A 23,353-nucleotide genomic window follows, 5' to 3' on the forward strand; every position below is an offset into this window, starting at 1 on the left:
TTGGTATTGTCCACTCAATGACTGTCTATTTTATTTTTGAGTTTTCAAAAGGTAGTTACACGTTGCACTACAGCCCGTTGGACTCATTAGCTCATTATAAATTTCAGTGGATGCCTGCCCTTGATTTTTTATTTTTTTCTTAATGGGCCCTCCTCCCTGATGTGGATCTGACATCCACTCTGATAATTAGATGTGACAGGCATCACAGTTGACCCCACAGATATCGGTGGGGTTGGGCACAGGCAATTAGTGTCCTCTATTATTGTTAAAAGGGACAGTTAGATAAGAAGAGGAATCCACCATAAGTAGCACTTGACCTGATTGGATAATCACAGCCATACACATCAAATGAAAGGGTAAGAAGAGGAGAAATGGGGGTGAATTTCCAATCTTAAAAGAATGGCTCTCTCTATCTCTCTCTAACTAGAAATTCCAACGAGATTTCAAAATATAGTAAAGCCGATTAAAACGGAAACGAAGGGCTTAAAAAAGTCTCCATCCATCCCCTTTAGTAGACGGATATCCCGAAAACAAGAAAGAGGATTGAAGAGGAAAGACCCATCCAAAAACAAACAAACAAGGGTGCTATGCTTTTCTCTCTCTCTATTCCTTCTCTGTCTCCCTTTTCTTGTTAGGTTTCATTTTCTTTCTATAGGGTTTTAAAAGACGAAGACATTTTTAGGTTAGAGGGGTATTCGATAGAGCATTTATTTGATAGTAGAGTATATATTTTCAAGAAATGGAAGCAGGTGCGTTGGATGATCTGATCGGGCGGCTATTAGAAGGGAGGAAGACGAAAAGCGGGAAACGGATTCAGCTGAATGAGGTGGAGATCCGTCAGCTTTGTCTCACCGCTAAAGAGATTTTCCTTTCCCAACCTAATCTGTTGGAACTAGAGGCCCCTATCAATGTCTGCGGTATGTAAATATTTTTATGTTTCCAAATCCCTCATCATCATCATCACCATCACCATCACCGTCGTCTATAGAATTAATGTATATTATCATCTGATGGTATTAGTTTATGTGGACGTTTTGGAAATAAAATGCTAATAAATGAGATGAAATGTTGCAGATTGAAGATATGAACAATTTTGAAATTAAAACGCAACCCGTAGATGTATAATTCATTAGTTATGGATGTGAAGACACCTCCATGCTCTTTTTTTTCTTTTTTCTTTTTTCATAACAGGATTTTACCATCACTAGAAATTTGCATTTTATCAAATAAAGCCTCTATCAAACAAATTCAAAGGGAATGCTTTTCGTGGGGGTAGAAGTATCAAAATGCCCAGTTTTTTTTTTTTCCCTCTCTATAAAAGGTATCTTACGTGGTATGTGTATAACATTCAATGTCATGAAACATGCCATGATGTTCACACTACTCAAGGAGGGAAAAAAAAAAAAAAGGATCTGGGTAATTGAATCACCGGATGGGGTGCACATGAAATTAGATGTTTTTGAGTAGTGTACTCCAACCATCAGTTGTTTCATACAATTTTAGGCCTAGGTCCCAAAAATTATGCCAACTACTTGATTCAGGTAGGCCACTACAAAAACGGCCAAGAGAGCTTGACGTTTTCAGTACTCACCTTGATGATTATATGCAATCTGCTCCAACCATTGGACAAAACACCAAAATTTAAGCCTGGGGCTCAAAAATCAGGCCCAGCACTAATTTAGGTGGGCCACACAAAGGGAAATGATTAAGAGGGTGGACATGGCCCTGTATACTGTTTGCAATCAATAGTGTGGTCCACCTGAATAATGGATGAGGTTGTTTTTTGAGCTCTATGTCTAAAATTAGGTCACACACCTACCTGATATGGTCTGAATAAATTTTGAAAACAAATCAGGGTGGGCCTAATGTGGACACTCACTCCTTTGCTGGTACGTAAACCCATATCCAAATATTGTCGGACTTGCAGATATGTATATACATATATGTTTATGTATCATATAAATGTGCATGCGGCTTAACGTAATAACATAAATTTCCCGTGTTAAATGGCCTACGTTCCTCTAAATAGTTGGGTATTAGCTGAAGATCATGAATTTCTGAAATTCACACCAGATGTGGATCACGCCATTTAAAACAGTGTACAATGCAATGTTCACCCTCTAAATTGTTTTCCTTGGCGTGGCCCACCTGAATCGGATGGGGCTGATTTGGGTGTCATGCCTAAATTTTAGTGTGGGATGTAATGATTTGAGTGGATTCCACATAGTCATCATGCCAGGCCTTGTAAAAAGTCAACCATGTACACATCAGGGTGTAATGCCAGGAGTGAGTAGGTTAAGCGCTCTCCCCCTCTCTCTCGGTGGTTGGAGTGGGCCTCACCGTCCCTGACCCTTGGGTATATCACCCTATGATAGGCACAGGGCTCAAAAATCAGCCCCATCTATTATTCAGGTGAACCACATATTAAAAGGTGTATATAAGACAAAGCTTAGCCTTCAAATTATTTCCTTTGGTGTAGCCCACCTGAATCACAAATGAGTCTGACGTTTGCGTTAGTGTGAGATCTAATAGTTGGAGAGGATTTTCATATAAACATCACAGAGAACCTTGTAAAAATCCCAAGGGTGAAAGTCTCTCTCAACTGTTTCCGTTCATGTAGCACACACAGGTCAGCGTTTTTTTTTTTTTTTTTTTGATCTGAGCCTGATATGGTATTTCACACATAATGGTTTGAGTGGATGTCACATACTTATCATGGGGGGCCCATAAAAAATCAAGAGTGCGCCTACGTCTCCCACCTGTTCCTAGAAACAATGACATATTCCCAGTGTGTTCTACCCAGAATACCAACCATCTGCTGATCAGTTGAGGCTATACATATACATAGGATGCAGGCCATTCACCCAATATTTTAAAGCATTCGTTCCAAGGAAAAGTGGCCTGCACAATGAGCTCACCTGATGAACCGTTCAAAGAATGAACATGCATACCACATTGCCACTTTCTAGTGGAATTTGGTACGCAGGTCTCTTTCATCAAGGGATTGGAAAATATTAGAATCTGGTCAATATATAGTAGGTTTCTTTCTCTTAGTGTTTCACCATGCATGTAGTAAAAGGATTCAGCACTTGGGTTTCTTGCTGCTTGCTTCTACGAGCCTATGACACGTTTGAAATTGATGGGGGTATGATTACCCTGATGCATCAGGGCCATATGATTTCTCTTTTAGTTGTTCTCATTTGAAATGGGCTTTCTAGAGGTCACAGACCAAGACAGCCAGTATCTGATCTGAGCTCAACACCAACGCATGTATCCAGTGTCTTAAGGGGTCATTTGGATGCCTGTAAATAGGCTAAGTTTTGAATGATTTACATGTAAATCATTTACAGGCTAAGGGGTCCCTTCCAATGCCTATTTTACCTGTAAATCATTTACAGGCTGTAACAGCATTTTACCCATCTCATTTACAGGCAAAAACGTTTGGATTTCATTTACAGGCTCTCCATTGGAAAGATTGGCTCTGCATTTATAGGACTTGAACAATTTATGGGCTATCCAAACGCAGACGATCATCTACAACCTAAACCAATTACAGGCATCCAAACAGACCCTGAGTTAAATAGCTTACATCCTATCTCACATCATCTTCCACTGCAAGAATGTTTTGCATCTTTTCTCTTCGATTTTTTCCTATTTCATTTCAATGTTTGGAATATTAGCTCTCTTGACTTGTTATTCTCTGTCTGGTCAAATGAATGGGTTCTTCTTCTTCCGCTGCTAAGCAGGTGACATACATGGGCAATTTTCAGACCTCCTACGACTGTTTGAATATGGAGGTTTCCCACCAGATGCCAACTACCTATTCCTAGGAGATTATGTTGACAGAGGGAAACAGAGCATAGAGACTATATGCCTTCTCCTAGCCTACAAAATCAAATATCCTAGCAACTTCTTCCTCCTCCGAGGCAACCATGAGTGTGCTTCTATCAACAGGATTTATGGATTCTATGATGAATGCAAACGCCGGTTCAGCGTCCGTCTCTGGAAGGTCTTCACTGACTGTTTCAACTGTTTGCCAGTTTCCGCAATCATCGACGACAAGATCTTGTGCATGCATGGTGGAATCTCTCCTGAACTCGATTCCTTGGACCACATCAGGGCAATAGAGAGGCCAGTGGACGTGCCAGATCAGGGCCTCTTGTGCGATCTTCTCTGGGCTGATCCTGATAGAGATATCAAAGGGTGGGGAGAGAATGACAGGGGCGTTTCCTATACTTTCGGAACTGACAAGGTGGAAGAATTCTTAAAGAAGCATGACCTTGATCTAGTATGCCGTGCTCATCAGGTATGTTTTGTTGACATTCTTTCCCATCTTTTCTATTTGCTTCTTCTACAATCCTCAAGGAAAAAAAATTTAAAAAATTCATATGTGATATGTGACTGGATTCATGCCCCAAAGCTCAACAAGTTGACCCCCTTCAAATAAAAAGACCAAAATACCCCTTCAAGTCTGCAGGAACTATATGATCAGAATATTTAATAGTGCCCTCAGGTCATTTGGACAAGTGGCAACACAGTTTGATGATCACACCCACTAGATGGATAGATCACATCACTGATATGATGGATAAGCATGTGGGAAGATGGTTTGGTGAACACAACGATTGAGATGATGAGCCATGTAGTGTTCCAATAGTGGCTTGAAAATAGACAGTCAAGTAAAGAAACACAAAAGGTTGATGATATTTGACTGAGATAGTATTGGCCAATGTTTTAAGTTTCGATGATATCAGTCAATATATCTTCTATTCCACCTATGCGATACGAAATGCGCATGTGGTAGGATATATCCCACATGTTCGATCCAGTGAGCATTTTTTAATTTTTGATATATATTTTTATTTTTATTTTTCTGTAAACCATATTAAATCAGTGTCAAATTGTTGCAAATCATGAAAATCATTGATTAGGAGCTTCAACTTCGAGATTTGGAAATAGGCTGAGTTGTGGAAAACCAAAGAAAAAAAAACTAAAAAATTCAAATTTTCACAAATCAGTTGCAATCTATGTCCAAACATGTATGCACGTAACCTAATTTAGTGATTCTTCTTTTGCTTTTGAATGTATTACTTGTGTTTCTACACGTCTTCTTACATTTATAACTTATATGAATAGACTTTTGTTTTTGAATGTATTACTTGTGTTTCCACAGGTCTTCTTACATTTATAACTTATATGAATAGACTTTGAATATACTGGTATTAATTCAGTGAGATTAGGACCCCATTAAACCTATTACATGCACTTATTTTTTTTTATAATGTTTTGATTTATAAGTGTGTATTGATATCTTTTTTAACAATCATTGAAATTTCATTAAAAAATTCAACCAATTTCCCAATGTTTTACCATGTTTCCAACTACAAAGATACATTACACAATAAAACCTATATATCCCGTGTGATAACCAATGTATTGATTTATGAGTGTATAATAAATCAAAACATTATAAAAAATAAGTGCACGTAATAGGTTTAATGGGGTCCTAATCTAACTGAATTGATGCCAGTATATTCAAAGTCTATTCATATAAGTTATAAATGTAAGAAGACGTGTGGAAACACAAGTAATACATTCAAAAGCAAAAGTCTATTCATATAAGTGTGTATTGATATCTTTTTTAACAATCATTGAAATTTCATTGAAAAATTCAACCAATTTCCCAATGTTTCACCATGTTTCCAACAACAAAGATACATTACACAATAAAACCTATATATCCCGTGTGATAACCAATGCGTATCTGTACACCAAGAGAGTGATATGTAACGCGATATCGATATTTCAAACACTAAGTATGGCTACACTCATTCAATTTGGCAGATTTTTAGGGAATCAAATCAACATTACATACAGGACCATCAGATTGGTCAAATGGATTTTGTTGCCACAATCATCCATGGGGCCCATTAGATTTTGTTGCCACAATTTGGCTACACTCATTCAATTTGGCAGATTTTTAGGGAATCAAATCAACATTACATACAGGACCATCAGATTGGTCAAATGGATTTTGTTGCCAAAATCATCCATGGGGCCCATTAGATCAACAGTCTGGAACACACAACCTTGGGCCCAACTTGGATGGACTGAAAACTTGAGGATGATTGTGCATGTCTCCAGGTCAAGAATCATACACAGTTCAGACGCAAGAAAGCCAGAAAATCTTACTAGCTCTAGAACTTTTTGACTTAAAATAGCAGGAATTATGCAGGTTGTCGAAGACGGATATGAGTTCTTTGCAGACAGGCAGCTGGTTACCATATTCTCAGCTCCCAATTATTGTGGAGAGTTCAACAATGCAGGCGCATTGATGAACGTCGATGAGAGCTTGCTATGCTCGTTTCAGATCCTCAAGCCTTCAAGGGGAAAGGCGGTGCAGCAGGAATAGGAGCTAACCCATCAACGAAGAGTCATCTGTCAGCGTGGCGGAAGATGAGTATCATCAACCGCAGATGGGTGTTTGTGTTCACTAATCATGTAGCAAAAATGTCTGATGTCGGCACCTCAAATTAAGGGCAGGCTGATCTTCATTGAAGATGGCACTTCAATGAAATGTAAATGGACCACTAGAGAAGCTCTGCATTTCTAATAGGTGTTTTTACATCCTAAGCACTTGTATATGTTTCTAGTTTTTCCTGCTACGCACAACTACTGCATCAAATATTCAACAAGGGGTAGAGAATATGATTGTGATTGCATTGTATTTACAGAAGAAACTCAGCAGAATAAGAAGAAGAGATGCTATTTAAATAATACCACAGATAAACAGACTCAATACAACATAAAATAAAACGAAACATTTCGCGATCCAAACTTCACCTGCAAGTACATGGCTTGTAAGAGACAGGAGAAGAGCCATACTTTAATCCCCTATAGCTTTGAAATGATCTTGGCATTACCGAAGCTTTGTTTCACTTGATTTGCTGCTCCTAAATGTTGAAAGGGAGAAGAAGGACCGCGTTGCTGAAAGTAATAATATATGGAATTTAGAATCAATTTTTTTTTTTTTCCGCATTTTAAGAGAAAAGGTCAGTACAGAACATGAAGTCAGAAGATTTACAGGGCAAGATTCTGTACATCTGGGGCCCCTGATCTGGACCTAACAGGCCTTACCCATGGACGATGAATGCCCCAAAATGTACCACATTGGAGTACTCTTAACCCTTCATTCTATAGTCTATTTACTGTTGAATGTGGAATGTTCGCCCACCAACTGTTGAAGTGTTAGGATCTTCCAATTGGTACTCTTAACCCTTCAGTCTATTAGTCTATTTACTGTTGAACATGGAGTGTTCGCCGGCCAACTGTTGAGGTATTAGGATCTTCCAATTGGATGTTTTTGAGGGGCATTTCCATCACACAGCGGAACCCATCAACTCAACAGCATGGATTACCAAACTGCATGCCCTATGTATGAAATCTTGTGACTCACCAAACCATGTTTTCTGAGTCCCAGAACCCTATAGTTCCTCGGGAATTCATTTGCCCTTCTGAATCATGGTTTGGCAAAAGTTGGGGGTCTTAGCCAGGAAAGGAAACTTAACCTTTGGTCGAGGTGGCTGTAGCTGGGGTTTGTCCCTCACGCAGCTTGTGAGAAACCTGACTCGTAAAGTTGCTTGCATTCGACTGGCCTGTAGACAGAGACATCAAGAGGTATTAAATAACAGAGGATGTTCATCTGAGTTGTAACACTAAAGAAGATTTGCAGTTCCAATAATTGATATTGGCCAAAGCATCTTGATTGGCTTTTGCAAACGAGTTGCACTGAAAGAACCAGCTCTCACTCTATTATGAAAAAAAAAAAAAAAAAACAACAAAGCCACACTTTCTGAAAATAGAAATAGCACCTAATGTTATTCTGGTAAATATCGTTGTGTACTAATACATGGTCAACATAATTGCATTTTACAGTATTTCTAGGATGTCAAGAGACCGGACCTATTCAAATTTTTGATTTCACATGGCCCCGGCCTGGCTCATTGACAGCCCCAACCATTACTAACCCTTTCTTAAAAGTTAAAACTGGAGGTCGCTTCGGAATTAATCAAGCAGTATGGTTTTCTTACAGTAGTTCTCGAAGAATGCAGAGGTCATTCATAAAATATTTTGGCTGTCTGGTTGTTGCCTGAAACGAGTTCATCTCATTTTTAATTAACTGTAAATTTTTTATTTTTTATTAGACATATGGTGCTCTAATTCAATAATTCTGTATTAGAGATTCCTAATCTCTAAAACATAATACTGTTAATGAAATGAGATGAAATCATTTTCAGGCATATAGCAAACAGGGTTGAAACTGTTAACAGAATCCATGGCCATAGATCAATTGAATTAACAGCCACAAATCTCAAATTTTCAGATTTTGGAATTCAGATGACTTAATTTATTCTACCAAGTAGCAGGAAATGTTCCAGAAAGTCCCAATTTACACAAAATACCTGATAGAAGTTCATGAGCGGCTGTGTGGTCTCTTTTGCTTGAATTTCCACCATCATAGCTTTCACCAAACATGGTTTTCTGCTGCCCGGAGCCCTTCGCTTGAAGGGCAGACTTCCTCAGTAGAGCATCTGCATTTCTCTTACTTGTAGCTTTAGGTTCCTCTGCATCATCCTCTCCTTCAGAAAAGATCGATGGGCTGGCCCAACCAGTCGCATTTGTATCTCCTTTACTTTTCCTTGCAAACTTCAAGAGCCTCTTCAATCCTTTGGGTGACTCCTTCTGATAGACCATTGCTGGAGGATTTTCAGCATTGCCCCACTCTATAATCTCTGGCTCACCACTGTCAGCTTGCAGCATCTGTGAAAGGGAATGACGGACACGTGGACTTGATATGGACACCGGTGCAACATTTGTCAGCATTGCAATTTGTGATGGACCAGTGTCACTGGATGGCGGCAGTCCCTGATGGTCTATTTCTACCCAGGCGGCAGATGAGATACCTGAATCCTCATCAGCTTGGATTTCTTCTACAGGATATTGTACAGGAAATTCTACTGTCTTTGTGAAGCTATCATCAGCTTCCACAGAAAATTGTTCAGGAGTCTCTGCATTTTCACATTTTGAATTGCTGTCTACCAATATCTCTAATTCCAAATCTCCAACTGCTGGTTCCTGGGCCACGTCATCACCAGGTGGCAGCTGAGTTATTGTTTCGGTTGTTGCAGCTACTACATCATTTTCTTGAGGTTGTATCAGATTCCCACTGTTTTTTGAAGATTCATCGGACTGAGAAGTTTTTGCCTTGACAACAACAGGACCAACACCTGGACCTATTCCAGTGCCTTTCCGTAGGAAAGGCTTCGACTCCAATGGCACCACAGTGCTCTTTTTAGTCACCTTGCTGTAGAAACTTGGCTTGGCTGGAACCATGCCAGAATCATCTGTGGATGCTGCTATTTTTGTTTTAGTATTTTTGCCACTTTTTGTCACTGTTTGCTGCTTCTTCTCTTCCCCACCTTTTAAGTTCCGCTTGCTCTCAGTCTGGGCTCCCTTCACCCCTTTCTGTTGTGGATGGGATCTTTCCAGCTTGGGGCTTGGCCTTGTCGGGGATAGTGTTGGCTGGGGCTTTCGGCGGTTCGGAGTGGTGCCAGTGGAGGTCCCGCTGGAGATTTTAGTAGATGGTGGCCCAATGGATCTTGGGGATGGTGTTGATGGCCATGAGCTACGCGTAGCAGGGAGGGGTGAAGTTTTAGGTAGAGACTTCCTTACAGCAGCTGGCTTCGAGGGTTCTTTTTTGGGTAGCACAGGCGGAGACGAACTTCTACGCAATTTCTGAGCCTGAGCTGGAGAATTTTGTTTGGCAGCAACGCCCACATTCTTTGGTTTTGAGGTCATCTCAGCTTTCCTCTTGTCAAGGATTTCCTGCATTGCTTTGAACTGTGCCTCCTTCTCTGCCCGTTTCCTAGCATTCTCTCCTCGAAGTTTCTCATCCCTCTTCTCCTTGTAGTGATCGTAGAATCCACCCCTCCGATCACTGGAGTGATCCTGGTTTCTGCTGCCAGCAGTTGTTGCGTTCCGGTGTCTGGCAGGTTTACTCTCCATCATTTTCATCAGCATTTGATTCAACTCAGCTTCCTTTTGTCGATTCCACTCAGCTGAGGCAGTTGCACGATCAGGAACGTCTTCATCTTTGGAAACAAATAAATCTGCTGGACTCTCAGTTGGAGGAGATGCCTTTTTCTCAGCAGCTAAAGATTCAGTTGCTTCAGCAGTCTCAACAGGATCTGGACTGCCTGCCAAGAAATCAGTTTCTGGCTTTGCTTCCACTGAATTCCTCGTTACCATTTCTGTCACGGAATTATCGTGAGTACCCTGAAAGCCACCTTCAGATGAATTTTCCGGCAGGCATTGAGCAGACGAATCACTCATACCTGCACTCCATCTTCTCAAGACAGCTTTATTGGTGCTAACGGCGGTCTCTACCGATGACCTCCATTTCTGAGTATCTGATTTTTGATCTCTCTGCTTGCTCTCAAAGAGATTGATTGCATCTTGGACGCTCATTCGCCGCACAGTGTTCTCTGCTTTCTTCATTGGCTGGTCAGATTCTTCATCTCCACTGCTGTTTCCAGCAGCATCCCTGTTGGATGATATCCGTTCCCTCGGTGGAAAATAGCTAAGGCTCTTAATAGTTAGTGCAGTGGCCCTGCGCGATCCAGATCTCCCTATTTGGACCCGTCGCATTGGAGATGCTGATCTTCTAGGCGATGCGGATCTGATAAGAGGCCGACTTCTTTCAATTAATGATCGATCTTCGTCGCTTGAGCTTGAAGATTCATCGCTTCCTGCTGAGCTTTGGCGCTCGGCTTGTGCAATTTTTGCAGGAGAGACACCACTGTTGCTGTGTTTGACTGTATCTACTGGCAAACCATCTTGAGCTATCCCCACTACCAGTTTTCCATTGTTGTTCTTTGAATCGTGTGAGAAAGCTGGCTGCTCATTTACAGGATCAGCAGTTTGGTTCTTCTGGTTCAGTGCTAAATACATGTACAAAGAATTCCTGAAAAGGACAGAGGCATTCATCAACCCAGCTAGAGGAAGTTTATCAACTTATCTACCGAAAAAAGTAAACAGAAAGATGAGACAAGCCAAGCTTTTAGTCTTTTATTTCAGTTTCTAAGGAAATTAAAGTGGAACAGAATCTGCCAACGCTTGAGTTAATTTGGGATTTCCTTTTTTGTATTTTCATAAATTGAATCATGTTCCCTTGTCATGCAAAAAGGTGAATGAGTGACAGAAAAGGAGGAAAGAACACTAAAATATTATAGCTTAGAGAGAACAGAAACACATAAATTTAGAAGCATGTGTTTCATTTCGATGGTGCCATTGTTGATTGGCAAAACCTGCTCTGCCATAAACAGGAATGAATACACAACCATCGTTGTGGTTAAACGCTTGAGTAGAGGAAGACAGTCTACCCTCCAATTGATAGCATCAGATATTCAGTTCTACAGGGAACTTGACAGGAAGAACAATAAAATTCACATCAGAATAAGTTACCTTAAATCTACAGCTCCAAAATGCTCAGCAAATGCTGCTAGGTCAGCAATTTGTTTAACAGAGCATGTGGAACCTGCAGCACGGTTGACAGCAGAGGCTAGTTCATCCCTTAAGGCTGTTAACCTCAAGTCCATTGCTCGCAACAGTTCATTCCTGTCAGCATTCATCTCAGCTAAGAATAGAGGACACCAACAATATTCTACTACAACTGCAATAACTGAAGGAAAATACTTACTTTGTAGGATCGGATGATGCCAACTTGTCTCCAGGCTGGAGATGATAATACGAAACAAAACATGTTAGTTGTGAATGTGAAGTAGTTGCAAAAGATAAATTATTGTTGATCGACTTTTAAGCCAAACTAATTATGGTTAATGGGCAAAGCCAAATGGTAAGCAAATTACTTTCAGTGCTGGTTCCGTGTCTCTTGAGTAGCTGCTATCTGTTAAAATGGAAGATATGAAATCATTTCCACTGAGAAGGAATATGCAACAATACCATGGTATACAGGAAAAGGTAACAAAGAAGACGGAACAAATAACATGCACTCAAGAGTATCAAACCTTACCTAGCTATCGGGAAGCTACCAACAAGATAACTTACTTCCAGCTGTTTTTGCCTGTTTATGAACAAGCTGTTTTTGCCTGTTTATGAACAGTAGCTACCAATTTCATCTAAATATTGTCGCACCCATGAGGATTCCTAGTCTCATGATTACTCAAAAAAGAAACCACACTAAGGGGAAGAGACATGCAGTCTACCCGCCCCCCTTTTTAAAATCTGGTTAGCTTGAATATTTCGAGATAAGAGCGCATGTATTTGCTGAGAATGTACTACATATTTGTCAAGACAGTACGGATTTGCAGAGATGAGCATGAAGCAGCCAATCTCTAGCTCCCTAAGCACAGATTTGCAGATCAAGAGCAGACGCAAGCCCTAGGTGGAATGATCTAGCTAGCTGCTAAGACCTTTCTGAAAGTCCTCCAGAAGATGGACAATGGATGTGAATCATTTCAAGCTCACATGTCAACTGAAATAAGACAAATCTTTCCAAGAGCTGAAATGTTACAAAGAGAGAGAAAAAGAAAAAGAAAAAAAGAAGGAAGAATTATGAAGAGGAACTGCATTTGCATATGCTCCATTAGCTCACCAGATATGGAATTGGCTATAATGATTTATAGCCCAAGTGTCACAATGGAGGACGGAAACTCATATACCTGTGGAGCATATTCCTATATGAACTGAGGAAAGCTGCATGTGTTACTAAGTTATGGTCATCATAGTGTGGCATTCCCTATTTACTGGATTTAGATAACAGGTTTCTGCTTCTTGCCTCACCAGAAATAGCAGCAGGATGTTCATTTAATTGGGATACTCAGAGATAAAAACCAGTTGGAATTTCAACACTATTTAACAAGTCATAGACTTTCTCAGTCCAAGAATTGGATGCATTTTATTGTTTTATCCATTAAGAATTGGTTGAGTCAACAATTCTGATAGGTTTATACCATTTAGATCATCAAATCATAAAACCTATATGTGACGGAACTTGACCAACAGGGCGTGTGAAGGTTTGTAAAGTTCTTGAATCTCGATATAACAAATACCCAACTAAAAAATTCTAAAACAGAAGGAAAACAAACAATGAACAGTTTTACATTTTTTTTTAACAATTGTCTTTTATCGCAAGAAACACAAACAACAAACAGAAACACACAGCACAATAAATATTTTCACCATTTTGAATTGATTGGAGCACTTAAAAAATCAGAAAGGCACAAACATGCATAGGCTTCAATAAATAAAAGGGATATAACTTGGGTCTCCTACATGCCCTGGTGCCCCCATTTGAAAGTAAGGACGATTCATTTTACATTCTCCTTGTTCATCACTATGACCAAGAACTGAGAGAAAATTGCACAACAGTGTCCAACACCAGGCCCCCAAAATCCAATGTCAAAACTTTCTAAAAATGCACTTCGCCGGAATGACCCATTGTTTAAAACAGAAGATAATTGCATTAAGAGTTATGTTCTAACCATGATATATACAATTTTGTTTCTATTGACTAACATCAAGGTAAGAACTCATGTACATACCTGTTGCCCCACTTCCAGAATGATTCTGCTGACCCTGGGAAAAGACATCATATCTTAATGACAATGACCGATAGTTGACTGATTATCAAAGAAGGGTGTAAAATGGCACCTGTGAATACAAAGTAAGATGAAACCTTCTAGCTTCCTCTAGCTGCAATATCTCATCTTTAATTGCATTGGCAGCTTTTAACAACTCGGGTTCACCAACAATATGCAGGAATCTGATAAGAAGGACAAATGAACGTGTACCTTAGAAAAAGATAAGGGCAACACTTCTCTCCAATGAAACCTGAGATTATTATACACAAAGAAGAAGGTGATGCCAGTATTCTAACCTAGAAATAGTGGACTTGGTGAACCATGATGAGCCCCTGAGGCTTTCAGGTAATTGAAGTTTGAGGTTGTCACCCGATCCATCAGAGATGAAGCTTCCTGTTGCCGATAAATGTAACACTAGGTTTTCCAGAAGGCCAGAAGCTAGTCTCTCTGTTCTGCCTTCGCCACATACAAATGCCTCGTACCTAATATTCACAGTATCCCCATAAATTACAAGAACAAAAACATGAGTACCCTAGATGAGCCACTCAAAGCACAAGTTGCTGGATCAAACACAGAATTGAACTATAACTTGCCTAGAGAAAAAGGCAGTAACAGGGAAAAAAACTAGGGAAAGAAGAAAAATAAATCAAGTGCATTAACCTGTTTTGCGATGGGGAAATCTGAAATGCTGCATAATCCAATGGTAAATCGGTGTCCAGTCCTCTTTCCATCTTAATCCAATAGTCTCAGAAGCGCATCAAGCAAAAAAATAACTTAATTCTCAGTACTTCTTTTGCAGGCTTTGAATGCAGTTGTGCCAAATGGCTCCAACTTCACCAGATGAAAACCAATAGTATGCAGTCTTCAAATTTAGTGAGTCCTCCATGAATATGATGGCATAATGTGAACCAGATCATATCTGCATTGGCATTCTCTTAGAAACAAACCATATCCCCAAATCTCAAACAAAAATCAACAAGAAAATGACAAATAGACAGCCTCAGAAAACAGAACCAACACAAACTCCTGAACCCTTTCCAGAAAACATTACAGTCAGATCAAAGCACAAAACCTTGGAATTTGGCAGATAAAGACCCAAGAAAGAAACCAAGTCAGCTTTGGAATCATCCAGCTCCTATAAAGATTCACGGTGATCTCATCTCCTTCAAGGTGAATTAGAATAAAAGGAAATGTGTTCAAAAGTTTCCATTTCCCACTCAAGTCAAGCATACAAGCCTAAAATCTCACTAAGACAATCCAACTAATGTGCAGCAAAAACATATTTTTAGGTTAAACCTGTCTATAGCGGTTCAAATCTAGCAAGAAAACCATGTTTCTTCAAAAATGCGAGTAAGAGAAAAAAATCCAATTTTGCAGTTCAATTCCTAGGCAGAATGATAATTAGTCAAATTTCAAATAATAATAATAACCAATCAAATCCTTTAAACTCAAGCTATAAAACCTTGAATCACCATCAATTAATGAAACTTACACCATTACATTAGGAAAAAACAAGACTCTAAACTCAAATGATCTCAAATCATGCTAAATTCTAGGGGGAAAAAACTGCGGTTTCTTCACAGCATCACGAAACACTATTTCATGGCAGGAAATTTACACGCCAAAGGTCACTTACAAGCCAAAAAAACTACAAATCAGCTCAAATTTAAGCTAATAAAAGCCTCAAATCAGCTTCTTTTGAAAGAATTTCTACCAAAACTTCCATAAAGGAGCAATTTTTAGCTAAAATATAACAATTAGGACTCAATCTACAAAAAGTACCTCTATTTCTTCACAACCAGCATTGAAGTAACACTTCACAAGGAAAACTACAGGCTAAAGCTCAATTCCAATATATACAGAGCCCAAAATCAGCTCATAACAAACTAAACAAAGGCTCAAATCCATCTCATTAGAAAGAGTTTCCACAAATACTACCCGGAAAAAATAACCTTTTCGCCCAAGTCCTTCCATCTAGACTCAAACCTAAGCAGAAAAAAAAAAAACATCCTTTTCTTTTCAAAACTGCCATTTAAGAACCATTTCCTAATTAGAAAATGAAAGCTTCACAATTAATTACATGAAAAAAAAAAAAAAAAACAACGGGGGAGCTAGGTCTAAGTACAAACAAAATATCAAAAAGCCTCGAGCAATCTCAAATCAAGCTACAAAAGCCCTCAAAATGGGTCCCATTTGAAAGAATTTCAGATATTTGTCTCCATAAAAAGATTGTTTTCAGCTCAAATCTAAAAGTTAGGAACAAATCTAGCCAAAACCCTAATGTCACGGAAACTACAGGAACTCTACAGCTGACAACTCCGTTCCAAACAAGAAAAACAAAACTCAAATCCGCTCAAATCAAGCCACAAAAACCTCAAATCCAACCCTATCTGAAGGAACGCCCACCATCTACTCAGTAAAAAGCGGTATTCAGCCCGAATCCATCGATCCGGACTCGAATCAAGCTAGAAAACCCCCGATTCTACAAAATCTACACCCTGTGGTCTGATCCCAAGCCCGAGAAACCCTCAAATCCGCCTCTTTTTGATGCATTACGTTTCCTACAAAGATCGTGCTCGAGAAAGCAGGAAAAAAATCGCAAACTCTAGAGAAAAAAGAAGAAAAGCCCGAAATCTAAGCTACATTTCGTATTTTTTTTCCAAAGAAGTAGAAGAAGAGAGAGAGAATGAGAGAGGAAATTACCAGTAGTAGAAGATCTCTCTCTCTCTCTCTCTCTCTCTCTCTCTCTCTCTCTCCTTCGGCGCTGAAATTTCTGGAGCTGCCCTTCTATCTTCCCCTTCACAGTAGCTGTGTGGGAACGGAAGAGATGGGAAGAGAGCAGAAGAGAGCGAACGGAACGTGGGCAACGGAGAGAGAAGCATATAGCCGTGAAGGCTGTGTCTGACTATGAGAATGGTCTTGGATTTGAGTCGGATTTACATTCGTACCACTGTGATTCCCCTATCGCAATCCATCCCAAGGAGACTCATTCGCGCGAGTGAGTTGGAAAGAGGCTTCGCGGTGTGCTTACCGACTCGGGACACAAGTTGTACGGAGCGAATTAAGTGCGGACCCTGCGACACCCGACACGGTGCGGCCCTGACCGTGGGGCCCACCTTAATGTATGTATTGCATATCCACGTCGTCCATCTGTTTTTTCAACTCATTTTAATACATGACATGAACAAACTAAAAAGATGCTAATCTCAATTAGAACACTCTACATAAAACAGTAGTGAATGGCCATTAAAAATTTCTCATAGGATGAGCTTAGGCTAACTTTAGCACCGAGGATTTGAAATACTCTGGATTATAAATCCCCTGGATTTGACATCCTCCAATAGTGAGTAGCATCTAGGTTTAAAATTCATATAATCCAAAAGTAATTATGCATAATATACTTATAAGAGTTTGAATTTAATCAGTAAATCGACCTTAATATTTTAAATTAGTATATATATTTAGATATATATATTATATTTGACAAATGATTGTACTAAACTTGTTAAAATATATACTTTAAGTGAAAATGATGGAATTCTAAAACTCAAAATAGCCATAAGCATATAATCACGTTTGACCAACTAACCAACAATTTTAACAGTTGGTTTAGGTGGACAATGTTTGAGTTATACGTACCACCCTATTAAAGATATCTTAGTGATGCAGTTGTAAATTTAATTGTTTTGGAATATTATTAATAAGCCATTGTACCTAATGAATTAGTTGACAAGTAACACATGCAACTTTCCAAGGGATTTTAGATGTAATCCTAGCTTCATCGTGGATTGAAAACCCTCTCTTTGACGGGAGATTTGGAATCACCTGATACATTTTGGTGCCAAAGGAATAGGGTAAATCCCCTCGTATTCTTGATGCCAAATGACCTTTTATATTTGTTAATTCCTTTCATATGAGGGCGGGCTATATGTAAAATTAAGATTTTAATAAGAACTAAGACAAGCCTATGGAATATTTGAGTGGTGGGTGCTCAATCACCACTTCTGTGATGCAGTCCAATTGAGAATTGGATGTGATTTACTTTTATACACTATCGAAAAATGAGCTGGAAAAATAAATGAAAGTTGTAGAAATACAATACATATATCGGTATGGGCCCAAGGTTAAGGCCACACCCTCTCGGTTGAGGCTGTGGCCGCATCTAATCTGCTGCCTATGCTATAAATCTTAAACACGTCGGCAATTTTGCCAAATGTAGTGCGAGGCCACTTCTATACGTCACACGCGCGGCTCCGTTTCGCGTTTCTTAAGAGAATTGCTAGATCTAGGTTGATAGTGCTCGTTGCTTGAAATGACGGTAGTGCCACTAATGCGGAATTGATATTACTGCCACGTCCTCATTTCTCCATGCGGAGAGCGAGTTTACAGAAATACCAATGGCTTTGAGATTGATTTACCGATATGCCATTGTCCGACGGCAAATGGTAGCTGGAGCGTACAACGGTCGACTGTTGCGATGGAATAAAAAACACCGTCAGAAGGCTTTGACAAGGAAAATACCATAGGTATAGGGATGATTTACAAACTTGCCCTTCCTAGATGGAGCGCTTTGCAGCACGGATATCGACGTGCGTTCTTGTGCAAAATCCAGGCCATTTATCAGATGGGGCCTGCCATGAACACGATCTGGCCCGAGAATCATGCAGGTCGAGTAATCAAAAGGCCAGGTGTATGTATATTTCACATGGACGGCTGGTATTCTTTTGTTTCTGTCCATTGTCTCTGGGTCCACCTGATGACGAGCCCAAGATGAGGGAGAGGTCGAGCACCCTCTTCCTCCTTCCGATAACTGTTCCGAGTTCACGGAACTTCTCTCGAATCCTCGCAAAGATACCTCAAATTTATGAGGAAACTTAGAAAATTGAAAATAATTTTAATAAAATTCGTAATAATTTAGTTAATGATTAAAAATAAGCTTTCAATCTCTTAAATAATAACATAAACCTTAAGAAAAAGTTTCAAAATTAAACTATAACTAGAACTCCTAAAAAACATAACTTACTATAAGTAGTAAACGGTCATGATTTTCACTAGACCTCACGGTTTTTGGCCAAAAACTAGTAAGTATACTATTTGGCTCAACCATGCTATTCTCCTAATTATTCTAAGCACTTTTCATATTGAATGCAACTCCTAAAACTCAACGGATGAAGAGTTATAATCAATCAAAAACTTAGTATATATAGTAAAAATAAAAATAAAACAGAAATTCAATTGTCAAACTAATTCAATCTCATAAATTCGACATGCATAACTGAGCGTAGCGGGATTGGGTGGCTAAAGTAGCTCGTCCTATCCCAAAATCACATATGGCACGTGGAATGACTCATTCCGGTTTGCGAGATACGTCTGTTTTAAGTTCTAACGATGTAGATCACCTCCGTCTCCGATTGAGCCTTTTCTGATTCATCTTGGCCATGAAATTATCCACGACCCGCTCTACATCAGTAGGGGAGCGGATTAAGTATTACTCGGGCAACACCATAGTTGGTGTTACCCAAACTGTGTGGGGCCAACCTTGATGAATGTCTTCGATATCCACGCCATCCATCCATTTTTAGATCATTTTAGGATGTTATCCTAAAATTTTAAGCAAATCCAAGCCTCTAGTGTTTCACACCATTGGAAAATGTAGCGAATGACTATTAAAAACTTTTTGTGGGCCATAAAGTTTTAGATCAATCTGATCTTTGTATTTTGCCTTCGTCCAAGTCTGCCTTAGCAAAGGGTTGCACGGAAAATAAACATTACAGGTTTGCTTTTGGTGGTCTCTAGGAAGTTTTTAATGGTGGGCATTCAATAACCATTGTTTTTTGTGGTGTAGTCTACCTTAGATTTGCATACGCTTAATTTTAGGGACCACCTCATAAAATGGGTTGCAAAAATAGATGGATGGCGTACTCCATCGATAAGGTGCTACTCAGGTTCTATCATTGATTTTAGGCCCAGAAGAAAATAATCAGCCATAAATTTAGGTGCGCCACCTTACCGGGAATGATGGAGATGGGATGCCAGACATAGATTTGTATGTGGGCCACTATAAATAGAGATCGGATGCCAGCTAGTACCATTCTAATCCCCTAGATATCTTTCATCAAACCTGTTAGGAAGGTATAACTCTCCTGGATGAAGTTAAGATACAAAAGTCATCAAGATCCACAACTCAAGCTAGCTCTGCATTAAATGAGATGATTTTGAAAATAAAAAATAAAAAAATTTACATTATTCTCATTGGTATTATCTCATTAGAGTGTTTAAAAAAAAAAAAAAAAAAAAAATACTGTGGTGATTATTTATATGTACTGATAAATAAATGTTCTCACCTTGTGGATGGAATTACATATAAGGCAAGGTGGATCATGAGCTTGTGCTTGGGTGTTTTATGTAAGTTGGTGCTAAAAAGTTATTCTTAGGTGTACCATTGGCAATTCCAAATGACGAAAATGCCACTCGAGATCCAATCATGCACATTTCATTTTGTACTTCCTGCTTGCCCAACACTTTTATTGGTGTGCCGGTGTTGTGTGCACTGCACTGCGGATGTATGCATTCTAACTTATTATTTGATAATCTTGATTATTGATCATGATGACCATAGGTCCAATGTGGACATGTCACTAATTCCATGATTAATATGCATATGTATTTAAGTTGAAAGAGAAAGATTTCTATATTTGTCTCTTTAGAAACTTAAAATTAGACACAACAGCCACGTGTCAATGAAGAGTTGCATTTAATAGTTTTTGTGTTTCATTGATTTTAGTACCTGTTTTTTCTATATCTAAGTAGGTTGTAGGGTAAAGTTTTGTTGGGTTGTTTTTACATGATCATCATGTGTAAGGGAATTGATGATAAATCAAGATGGAAGGTTTCCACCGTAAAATTTGATAACAAGGCAGTGTTCTTAAGCCCTACCCTACATAAGAGTGTGAGTGTATTATGGGAACAAGTTCCTAGTGTTGGACTTGTTTGACACTTGCATTGAATGATAAATTCAAGTATTCATGCCAAGAGACCTATCATACTTAGGCTATGATTGACTCTCTTTTTTTAACTTCTACACACACACACCTTCATACCCGCACACACCACAATGGGTACTCGAACTGATGACCTTAGTTTTGAAACTCTTGTAAGTCTACCACTAAACCATGAGTAAAGACCCAGATTATGATCAATTTGTTTATGTACTAGTTTTGATTAATTTCTAGAACCGGGGATGTATGAAGAGTTCAAGTTCTTGATGTAAGTGTTTTGGCCTACCTCACGAAGTCATTGTAGTAGCTCATATGTGGGCGTTGTCAGGTTCATGCATTACAATGTAGTTGAGGTTCATATGATTAACAAGAGATTAACTAGTCTCTTGGCGACACTCTTAATGACTAAGAACTGATGGATTGGACCAACCATTAAGTGGTTTTTCACTAATACCAATACCCTAAAGATTTTATAAATGATTTTACGAGTGTTTGCACGTGCTGATCTTTTGTTTTCACTATTAAAATATTTTCATCCCACTTAATTATAATTCTAATAGTTGAAATCTAATACTCCATCATTTTGATTTGCATGGAAATTAAATTAAAGATGGGTGGCTATTTTCAATAAAGGAATAAAATCAATTTAGATATATGGTTAGGTAGGATTATAAACTTTTTATATAGTGGGGAATTACCAAAGTTTATATGGTGGTGGAGCATCATATTATTCTTGATAATATAATTTCTCCTTATAAATAAAACTCACTCCAACGAGAGAGAAGATAGGAAGAAAGAGCCTTGTACACCCCATATATATATATATATATATATATATATATATATATATATATATAGAGAGAGAGAGAGAGAGAGAGAGAGAGAGAGAGAGAGAGAGAGAGAGAATCCTCTCCTCCTTTCCTATGTCCATGCGTGTGTGGTACATTATATGCATGTCTCTCTATGCGGCTGCCCTAAACCTATTCAAGGGTTTTATGGGTCAGCTTTTCTACTCTCCTCGTCTAACATAAATTTAGCAGAAACCATTCTATTTTAAAGGTACGACATCCACAATCTAATAATATTTGACAGTGACATTGAAAATGATGGTTATATCTAAAATTTATTTTTTAAAATGATTATAGAAACTTGATAATATCTAAAAATGATTCTTAAGACATAAAAAATTAATATGAATTTTCTAAAAAGTCATTATTTTTCCAAAAAACTTTAATATGGTAATACTAAAAGATAATCTTTATTTTGAAATCTACTTATAATTTGAAAGGTAGAAGGTATAGTCTACTAGCTACTAGAGAGAAATGTTAATTTGTAAGGTAGGCTCATAATTAGCAAAACGTCATATTGCACAAGATTGATATGAGAAATGTTCATTTTTAATTCAACCTCGATTGTTTAAAAGACAAAAAATGGAATACAAAAAAAAATAATAATAAATAAAAATAAATAAATAATCAGAGAATGAAAAGTTAGGATTTAATACAATTTGAACTTAAGAAACTATATTTTTTTTTATAAAAAAAAAAGAAGAAGAAGAAGAAAAAAAATAGTTATATGTGCATGTGTATGTGCGCGCAGGCATCTATTATATAAATAACATTAAATACAAAACTTTAATTAAATTGGTTAGAATTTTTATCTGTGTGAGCAATGACATGTATAAGTAATTGAATGGTTCTCTTCTTCTCTCAACAATTATTCTTTTTCAAGTAATCTCCATATAAATTGATCCACGTATAGTAAAAAAATTCTACCTTCTACTTAATTCTAGTAAGTGTTGTATAATGTCTTAAATTTGTTTGTAACAAGGTTTGCCAATGACATCAATATACCACTAAATTCCATCGACAAATGCTCAATCCCACTACTCGATGGCATCGATGGTTCTTCAATGTCATTGACTGGTCTTCGATGTTTGTCAATGCCATCAAAGGCACGCACAGAATTGCGAAAGTGCATGATTTGTTTCCTATTTTGGTTGTGGTAGTATATATACTGGGTGTAATCAGGATTAGGATAAGACCAAAGGGTTCTTTGAACATGCTTAAGGGTTTAAACAGGATTTTGAAGGGAATATGCTTGGGCTTTTCTTCTTAGGGCTTTGATTAGGAAGGCTTTCATCTCTTATAACTTCATTTTCATAGTACATTATCGCTTTGTGCCGTGGTTTTTTTCCCGAAGGGGTTTTTCCACATAAATTCGGATTGCCTTCTTGTTGGATTTATTTGTGTGATTGTGATTATATTGTTTGATTCCTCTTTATGTACTTCAATGAGTCCCAACAAGTGGTATCAGAGAAAATGTTGGGAAGCATATTGAATCTGAATATAAGGTATTTATGGTATCTAACATGAAGTTCGATATAGAGAAGTAGTCCGGAAAAAATAACTTTAAACTATGAAAGGTAAAAATGAATGGCCTTCTAGTTTAACAAGGATTGGGAGATGAACTCTTTAGAAAGTGACTGAAAACTATGAAAGAAGAAGAGTGGAATAAGTTAAATTAAAAGGCCGATATCTCAATCTAGTTGTGTTTAATGGATGAGGTCCTCTATCATGTTATAAGAGAAGACTGCAGCGAATACATGGGCGAAGTGTTAAGGATCAAATATTGCATATTGGACCACATTTATTACTTGGTTTTATGAACATGATAATGCTTAATGTCTTATTT

General features: G+C 38.3%; 2 protein-coding genes across 6 annotated transcripts; one reads left to right on the plus strand and one right to left on the minus strand.

Moving 5' to 3' along the window:
* Positions 1-384: 384 nt before the first annotated feature.
* LOC131223748 (serine/threonine-protein phosphatase PP1-like) lies at positions 385-6,727 on the plus strand. 3 transcript variants are annotated; one of them, XM_058219246.1, is made up of 4 exons: positions 399-582; positions 656-917; positions 3,747-4,306; positions 6,236-6,727. In XM_058219246.1, exons 2-4 carry the CDS (start codon positions 740-742, stop codon positions 6,410-6,412), a joined length of 915 nt encoding a protein of 304 aa, XP_058075229.1. In that variant the 5' UTR covers positions 399-582; positions 656-739; the 3' UTR covers positions 6,413-6,727. The 3 variants fall into 3 exon arrangements, with proteins under 3 accessions (XP_058075230.1, XP_058075231.1, XP_058075229.1); XM_058219247.1 differs by having other exon boundaries at positions 385-917; positions 3,771-4,306; XM_058219248.1 differs by having other exon boundaries at positions 388-917; positions 6,225-6,727.
* LOC131223746 (COP1-interacting protein 7-like) lies at positions 6,688-16,516 on the minus strand. 3 transcript variants are annotated; one of them, XM_058219245.1, is made up of 11 exons: positions 16,365-16,516; positions 14,322-14,580; positions 13,958-14,143; positions 13,732-13,843; positions 13,623-13,656; positions 11,928-11,965; positions 11,759-11,793; positions 11,524-11,676; positions 8,463-11,023; positions 7,569-7,655; positions 6,688-6,987 (listed from the first exon to the last, which is right to left on the minus strand). In XM_058219245.1, exons 2-11 carry the CDS (start codon positions 14,390-14,392, stop codon positions 6,920-6,922), a joined length of 3,345 nt encoding a protein of 1,114 aa, XP_058075228.1. In that variant the 5' UTR covers positions 14,393-14,580; positions 16,365-16,516; the 3' UTR covers positions 6,688-6,919. The 3 variants fall into 3 exon arrangements, with proteins under 3 accessions (XP_058075228.1, XP_058075227.1, XP_058075226.1); XM_058219244.1 differs by lacking the exon at positions 16,365-16,516 and adding an exon at positions 14,734-15,010; XM_058219243.1 differs by lacking the exon at positions 16,365-16,516 and having other exon boundaries at positions 14,322-15,010.
* Between the last annotated feature and the right edge of the window lie 6,837 nt (positions 16,517-23,353).

The sequence above is a fragment of the Magnolia sinica genome, chromosome 13 (genome assembly GCF_029962835.1).
Source record: "Magnolia sinica isolate HGM2019 chromosome 13, MsV1, whole genome shotgun sequence".
NCBI classification, from domain to species: domain Eukaryota; kingdom Viridiplantae; phylum Streptophyta; class Magnoliopsida; order Magnoliales; family Magnoliaceae; genus Magnolia; species Magnolia sinica.